The 8,902-nt window shown below is 41.1% G+C and overlaps 1 protein-coding gene across 1 annotated transcript; it reads right to left on the reverse strand.

The window, feature by feature from the left end:
- Positions 1-484: 484 nt before the first annotated feature.
- Positions 485-8,661, reverse strand: znf608 (zinc finger protein 608). Its single transcript, XM_060930798.1, has 9 exons — positions 7,933-8,661; positions 6,893-7,028; positions 4,514-4,601; positions 2,103-4,368; positions 1,394-1,781; positions 1,163-1,302; positions 911-1,061; positions 717-779; positions 485-626 (listed from the first exon to the last, which is right to left on the reverse strand). The coding sequence occupies exons 1-9, from the start codon at positions 8,659-8,661 to the stop codon at positions 607-609; spliced, it is 3,981 nt and encodes a 1,326-aa protein (XP_060786781.1). The 3' UTR covers positions 485-606.
- Between the last annotated feature and the right edge of the window lie 241 nt (positions 8,662-8,902).

The following is an 8,902-nucleotide window of genomic DNA, read 5'->3' on the forward strand; positions in this document are numbered from 1 at the left end:
GGATAGACAACCATACATTGCACCGAAAACAACTGTACATACTGTAAGTTAGTACTGATTGCTTGTTAAACTATGTACAAAATGTACATCACAATAGTACTATATGGCACTGAGACATGTTGAGTAACTCTTTTCACTGAACACAATACAGTCTATTAATGGCTATGGCCACAGCAATTTCATGTTAATAGGTTAATGCGGACAGATCCACTGTACAGTCACTTGTAGTCTACTGCAAATCATCCTTTAGCACATAGAGGTTATAAAATATCAAATACATTCAATATCATGATACACAACAATACATGTACATTCTACCAGCTAGATGTCATTTACAGGCAGAGTAATTACAGAAAGTTTTACATGTTTGTCGTTTATGACAGGCACCCAAAAAGCAAACAGCCTATTTTACAAATCCTTATCTCACTAGGGTAATGCCATTACATACCTATACAGTATTTCATAATATTAATAGCACTGCATTGTACCTCTAATGTTACATTCATTCATTAAAAAATGAAAGTAGCCTCACATGGAGGCAATGAATAACACCATGGAATTGATGTCTATGAATCCTTGTGTGAGCCAGGAACATGTAGTTTGAACTCACATCTTCCCATCACTCTCTGCAATTGTAAAATGAATAATCAGTATTCACAAAACACTTACTAAACAGACAGCAGCTATTTCCAGTCAAGCAATAAGGCCATACATACCACAGGAAGTGGTCTGTGTGGTTGCCACTTGCTGACTGCCACACATGGCTACTGTACTCAGACCTTCAAAGATGGTTAAACCACAGAATTAGAGTGAAGATCCTCATTTTCATACCAAGCAACCAGCTTTTATGTTGTTTTTTTTTAAATAAATATAAACTGGTACAGATAGTTTGTTTAGCTTTTCTTTTCACCTTGAAATTGGTCATACTGCCCCGACACAAGAGAGTAACTCATGCCCAGATGAGTGTGATGATGTGTGTGAAGGTGGTGAGCAAATGGAACAGTTTCTCTCTCGTGCTCTGTGTCCCTGTCCTCCTGTTCAGTACCTCCTGGCTCCCCAGGCTGAAGGAGGTGAAAAATAAAAATAAAAACTGGATGAAATCTCAAATCAATCAACATAACAACATAGGTTGTGTGATTAGAAACTTTCAGAAGACACTCACCACAGGACATTTTCCATGGTATGGATGGCTGTGATGTGGCAGCAGCTCAATGTCTGTGCAGTCAGAAACTGTTTTGTTGTGCTGCATCCCACTTGAATCCTCCCTCTCAGGTGTCTTCCCATACATAGGGTAATGGAAACCTAGCAAGCATAAAACTTACTGAATGACTGTTGTTCAGAATAAAAGAACCACATATAAAGATAATTTTTTAAGAACTCTATCCAACATTACCTGGATAGTTGTGCACTAATGCTGGTGACATCACACTAAATGATGTGTTATTTGTCTCACACAGATGTAGGTATGGGTAAGAGTGCTGGTACTGGATGAAAGATTGTTGAGAAGATGACACAGCCACTCTTGTGCTCTGCAGGTTTTCAGAGGTTTCACTCGGCATCTTTTCCACCTCTGCTCTGGTACTCTCCTCGATGTCCTCAGAAGCTGTCTCATAATGTACATTTTGAAGCTCAGACTCCAGTCTGGGCTGTGGCTCAGGAGGCACATGCCAGTCTTGCCCTTTGTCTGGGCCTATTTCCTGAGAGACCTTGTTTACCTCTTGATTTTGCTGCTTCACATATTTGGACTGAAATGAATGGCTCCAGGACTGTGATTCTGAAGCCTAAACCCAGAGGAACATCTACCGTCAAACAGTTTAGGGTTTTACAACCAACGCAATCAAACATCTACAATAGGAAGTCCACTGTCATACAATAGTAGTGATTGTTAATTTTAAAGGATACAGTAAATGGGCAAATCTGAGAATTTGAATTCAATATTAGTTATATCAAGATCACTTAGGCTCCTCAAGGTACAATATTATACTTATTGCATGACACATAAATGTTAAATTCTATGAAATGTTACACCTAAATCAAAGACAGTTCTGGAAATATTTTACAAGCATGTTTTCAGAAAATGTGTAGTAATGTCAGAGACTTACATTTAGATATGTTATATTTGTATCCACATTTGTTTTTGTATTTTGACATTCAGAGTTGAAGTCTTCAGACTCCTTGTTAAGCCCCTGGTCTTTTGTTATTGACATAACAGAAGATTTCAACTGGGGCTGCTGAAGAGATAACTGTTTATCCAATTCTACATAGATGAAACCAGGTTTTGCACAGCTGATTTTAACAGAGTTTGTTCCCTTATGAATGGCCACAGAAGATGTTAACATCTGTTTTGTATCCTCTTTTGTTCGTTCTTTCTGCTCAGGTACACGTCTAGCTTGAACTCTGCTATGTTTGCCACATTGCACATCATCACAGCATGTCTCATTCTGCTGCCTGTGACTGTTTGGAACAATCAAAACCTTCTGGTCTATAGGAGCATTACGAGTGTACTGTCCATAGTACAAGGACTGGGCTAAAGCAGTCTGTGATTGTGTCATAGCTAATTGAAAGTGTGATTGTGAGCTGGTATCAGCACTTGATTCAGAGGTTTTCAGATCCTCACTGAACTCTCGAATATCCTCCTTAGTTCTAGTATAAGATGTTGAAACCTTTAGGAAAGCAGCAGAGTTTCCTTGTCCAGAATGCATGTATCCTGGAATACCATAAGATTCATATCCATGACTGTGACTTGATGCCTGAGTTTCTTTTCCCAGGGCTGTAGTGACAGACGTAATCTTGGGATTGATATTTCCATTCAGATTGGAATCAGGAGCTGAGTTTCTCCTTGATCTAGAATTTAATCCACCATCGTCTGCCACATCTGATATGTCTGAGTATGCTGGACTGTTGGTCTTGGTGGTACTACTGTCACAATTTGAAAGTGTGCCCGAGTCCATTCTTGCAGAGCTCCCAATAGAGGGACTAGGTGCATTGTCAGTAAAAGTGTATACCTTGTCAGCTTCAGCTCTGATACTTGCCATTCGACTTTCTTGAGTTTCACTGAGACCGTTAACAACATCCTGTTTGCTCAGATGCTCTTTTAACAAGCTGACCGGTAAGTCCTTTCCTATACTTTTTATGTCATCTGCTTTTATGAAAGTAGGATCAGCTTTTGGACTTCTTGAATCTTTATAATTTCTATCCTTTAGCCTGTGTTTCTCCTTTCTCCTATTTTCCTTGCTTACCACTATGGCTGCATTTGTCATATTAACTTGTGCAACAATATCCAGTTTTGGCTTGATGGGTTTCAGTGAAAGATTCTTAGTCTTTGTGAGAGTAACAGATGGTGAAGATTGATGAGAGGAGCCATCTGTGACTTTACTAGGAAATGTAGGAATAGCAATAAGCTTTGGAGGTGCAGGGGTAGTAACAATAAACCTGTTGGTCCTAGTTTTGGCTGAGCACCTTTCAGCAATTCCATTTTCCTTTTTAGCTTCCCTCTTATCAATGACACCCTCAGCTTCAAGCTTGGGCATCTCTATAGATGAGTTACGATCTGTTATAAGGCAGTTCTCAAGGACTACAGACATGTTTGAAATAAGCGGCAGGTTGTTTAAGTCATCAGTGGGTCCCTCTTTTCCTATCATTCCTATCCTTCGTTGCTTGGAGTTTGTTGTGGGACTATGATCACTGGTGAGTAGTAACTTTCTGTTCTTTAAAGATCCAGCAGAATTAAGCTTATAAATGGTTCGTGGCTTCTTGGAAATAATATCAACATTTTCACTGGAGTCAACGGGCATGTTGCTGAGCGATTCGTCATAATCAGAAAGCCGGTCCTCACTCTCTGCTTCAAACTCTTGTTTGCTGTTGCTGTCCAAGTGTGCATGCGATTGGTGATAGCGAAGCCCATTAATATGCTTGTATTTCTTGTTGCAGTTAGGGTGTGGACAGTCAATTAGCATTGGTGAGGCACAAACTTGGTCCAAAAACACTGGATCAGATTTCCCCTGTGGAGTAGATGGAGCACTCCTAGATTTGGTGCGAATTCTTTTCCCATTTCCATTCCTAATGTCCTCAGAAACTAAGGTCAAATCGAGATCAGGTGGAGCTTTGCTTATCCTTTTGCCACACATAAGTGAACTTGATTTCATGTCCTCTACTGAAAAGTATGCAGGGGTCCTACAGGTACTAAAGTTCAGACTTCCTCGTCTCCCTTTGTTGCCTATGCCAACGCCACGTCTCTTATGTGTCAGTCCTCTTATTTTGGAGAGACCAGGTTCTGTCACAGGCTGATCGGATACTGCCAATCTCATCCGTTTACCTCGTCCACGCCCACATGTCATTTCAGAATCACTCATTGGAGACTCACAAAACCTAGTGAATAAAAATGAAATATGAGAATATTTGCATTAATCATTAAAACCATACCAAACATATTTATTTAACTTTAAACTAGGCAGAAAGAGTAGTATATCAGAGATTTCATCTGTTTGAATATATAAAAATATTGAAGTGTTACCGAGGGGGAGCCCAGTCATGCTTGGTACAGTCTAAGAGAGTTCCAACATAGGTCCTTTTTCTCCATGTGACATTCACAACAAGCACCCCTGAAGTCAAGCAATCAGACAGAAATAATAACCAGCTATGAGTCATAAATAGCTTACATAAATGTCCAAAAAATACAAACAGTTCTGCATAATAAAGCATAATTATGATATGCCTTAAGTGTCCTTTCTCCATCAAATTGAAAAAAAAAAAACTCCCACAGAAAATACTGTCATTACATGACATATTTAATGTAACCATGACAACAACTTTGTACCGTATATCTTATTTCTATATCCTGACTTATTTTCTTCACATTTCGATATAAGCAATTTCTTGTACAGTGGGGCAAAAAAGTAGTCAGTCACCAATTGTGCAAGTTCTCCCACTTAAAAAGATGAGAGAGGCCTGTAATTTTCATCATAGGTATACCTCAACTATGAGAGACAAAATGAGAAAAAAAAATCCAGAAAATCACATTGTCTGATTTTTAAAGAATTTATTTGCAAATTATGGTGGAAAATAAGTATTTGGTCAATAACAAAAGTTCATTTCAATACTTTGTTATATACCCTTTGTTGGCAATGACAGAGGTCAAACGTTTTCTGTAAGTCTTCACAAGGTTTTCACACACTGTTGCTGGTATTTTGGCCCATTCCTCCATGCAGATCTCCTCTAGAGCAGTGATGTTTTGGGGCTGTCGCTGGGCAACACGGACTTTCAACTCCCTCCAAAGATTTTCTATGGGGTTGAGATCTGGAGACTGGCTAGGCCACTCCAGGACCTTGAAATGCTTCTTACGAAGCCACTCCTTCGTTGCCCAGGCGGTGTGTTTGGGATCATTGTCATGCTGAAAGACCCAGCCACGTTTCATCTTCAATGCCCTTGCTGATGGAAGGAGGTTTTCACTCAAAATCTCACGATACATGGCCCCATTCATTCTTTCCTTTACACGGATCAGTCGTCCTGGTCCCTTTGCAGAAAAACAGCCCCAAAGCATGATGTTTCCACCCCCATGCTTCACAGTAGGTATGGTGTTCTTTGGATGCAACTCAGCATTCTTTCTCCTCCAAACACGACAAGTTGAGTTTTTACCAAAAAGTTCTATTTTGGTTTCATCTGACCATATGACATTCTCCCAATCCTCTTCTGGATCATCCAAATGCTCTCTAGCAAACTTCAGACGGGCCTGGACATGTACTGGCTTAAGCAGGGGGACACGTCTGGCACTGCAGGATTTGAGTCCCTGGCGGCGTAATGTGTTACTGATGCCTTTGTTACTTTGGTACCAGCTCTCTGCAGGTCATTCACTAGGTCCCCCCATGTGGTTCTGGGATTTTTGCTCACCGTTCTTGTGATCATTTTGACCCCACGGGGTGAGATCTTGCGTGGAGCCCCAGATCGAGGGAGATTATCAGTGGTCTTGTATGTCTTCCATTTTCTAATAATTGCTCCCACAGTTGATTTCTTCACACCAAGCTGCTTACCTATTGCAGATTCAGTCTTCCCAGCCTGGTGCAGGTCTACAATTTTGTTTCTGGTGTCCTTTGACAGCTCTTTGGTCTTGGCCATAGTGGAGTTTGGAGTGTGACTGTTTGAGGTTGTGGACAGGTGTCTTTTATACTGATAACGAGTTCAAACAGGTGCCATTAATACAGGTAACGAGTGGAGGACAGAGGAGCATCTTAAAGAAGAAGTTACAGGTCTGTGAGAGCCAGAAATCTTGCTTGTTTGTTGGTGACCAAATACTTATTTTATCGAGGAATTTACCAATTAATTCATTAAAAATCCTACAATGTGATTTCCTGGATTCTTTCCCCCCATTTTGTCTCTCATAGTTGAGGTATACCTATGATGAAAATTACAGGCCTCTCTCATCTTTTTAAGTGGGAGAACTTGCACAATTGGTGGCTGACTAAATATTTTTTTGCCCCACTGTATAATATTTTGTGTGGATTCACAATGTGATTGATCTCAGTCAGAGTTGTTAAGATGGTGTTCTAAAATTTTAATTTGCTTAATCAACATGCAACCAGTGTCTCCACTGCCCTCAAATGCTTAAACACTTTAGTAGGTGATTCAGTCTCCCAGCTGCTTTGTAAATGAAGCTCAATGGTGCTTATGGCTCAAGGCAAGACTAGTCCTTTGGCCTCATATATGTAATCATTACACATCCACAGCATAAATTAATCACATTGTTCCATCTAATTTTATTGACACCTATCTTATGAAATATGAAAGGAATTTTATATATGACTCATTAGGCCAACAAAATCAATTTATCCTATTGTGTGGTATCTTTAAAGTAATGCAGCATTGTCTGTAACCCAGTACCTTAAGCATATGTCCTTACCCTCCTCTGTTTCATGCCACACAATCCCTTCCAGATTTACGCTTGTTCCTGGTTGACATGGCTCCATGTAGTTTGAATCAACAACTCTTTCAGCCTCTTGTGTATTGGTCCCCACTGACCTGGTTTTTATACTTAACTGATAAGAGGAGAAAAGAGCAGGGGCACAGTGGATATTGCAGTATGCTTAACTAAAATCATTCCTTATACTATGCATGAAAATATATGCAAGTGTAAATATATTTAATTTGATAAAGGACATATGATAAATATCTGAACAATGTAGACATTGCGGGACAATAGGAAGCAAGGGAGGGCTTCTCACTCCTCTCTGTATTAAAACAGTAAATACCATATGAAATCACATCAAACACACACACACACAATGCTTTTGTCCAAACAGGAAGGAGTGATGATGCTCAGGTCTCCAATAGCAACAGCCATGAAAAAAAAAAATCAAAAGGGATGTCTAACAAAATACAGAGGAAATGGCTGACAACAATTGAATACCTAGAAGTGAGAAGTGATGTATTTATAACCAACAACCCCTTATTTATTTTCTTTTGATGAATAAAGCAATACTAGGATTTGTGTTTTACTTCCAATATTTATCTCTATACTGAAGATGACTAATAAAGGACCACATCACTCCTTGGCTGGCAAACAGCATCTTCTGTTTGCTTATAAGAGCTCCTTCATGGCAGTAACTCTCTCTCTCTCTCTCTCTCTCTCACACACACACACACACCTTTACATTCATTTAAAACCTGAAGCGTATTTCACATAGAAATTGCTCAAGATATATTTTATTATGATGTCTCTCACCAGTAATGATCATATATTTGGCCGTATATCAGCCTGCGGGGTTGAATGATCGATTACACTCATCAACAGCCTGTGATGAGATGATGAGATGTGACAGGCTGCACAAATGTAAACCCGGACGTTTGTCAATGATTATCAACAAACGGATGCCATTCATGTTGACCGAGAGGATTTTGGTGCAAAGAAAGCATCCTAACAAGGATCGCACACTGTCTTACCGTTTTGTGGTTCGCCTCTCGCTCACAACTCCCTCCATCCTCCTCCACAACAAAAGCACTAGCCCTTATCCCCTTTGCGTCCATTTCGTCCCTGTCCATGACTGCCGTTCCTCCGGTTGCACAATAGCACGCGTTCTCTTCGTTCCTTCCGAAAGCTCGAGCATTCTCGAATTCAAACGCTTCGCCGTGCTTCTCTTTACGTGTCCGCACACAGTCCTTTTCCTTTTTAAGTCCTTTGCCTTGGTGTTTTCCTCTCTTGCCCTCTTTGCCTTTGGCGCAAGGAGCGCTTGCATCACTCGAATTCATTCCGAATGCCTCTCCGTGGCGTCCTTGAGCTTCACGCCGCTTTGCAATACACACTTTGGGAACTGCGCGCGGCAGCGGGTCGAGCGACCGCGATTTGTCGCCGCCGTTGCTCGCGAAGGAATTGCGCCGCTTGTCTTTGAATCTCCTCACCTCGGTGCAGACACTGGCGGCGGGACTCACGAGGCCATCGAACGCGGCGCTGGCGCTTTCCGCGGCAACACCGAAGGGCAGCTCGTCCGCAGGGCTTTTTACGCTCAGAATGCGATTCATCTCCGATTTCCGGCGATCCTTTTCTAAATCGGCTTCGAGGTCGATGATCAGATCGCCAAGTCCGATCTCCCAATCATCGCCGCTGTCGTACGCATCAACTCCGTTTGCCTTACTACTCTGCCCGACGAAGGAAGTGACTGACATTCTCCACATAGAATATCTGACAGATAGGGTGATGAGTCCTAAATCAACAGGATGGGAGGGTATTAGGTATTAATGACTCATTATAATTCCATGGTAAACAGCGTGTGCCAAATTTCTTGGCACACCTGACCCATTGTTTACCTGACATGAGTAGTGTTCTGTACATTTCTGATTAAGGGTCATTCCATGTGTGTTTAACACCAGTGGGTGGGTGTGTATATGTAGTGACTTTATTAGGAACGGGGGGGCA

Source organism: Neoarius graeffei, chromosome 10 (genome assembly GCF_027579695.1).
Source record: "Neoarius graeffei isolate fNeoGra1 chromosome 10, fNeoGra1.pri, whole genome shotgun sequence".
In the NCBI taxonomy this organism is placed as follows: domain Eukaryota; kingdom Metazoa; phylum Chordata; class Actinopteri; order Siluriformes; family Ariidae; genus Neoarius; species Neoarius graeffei.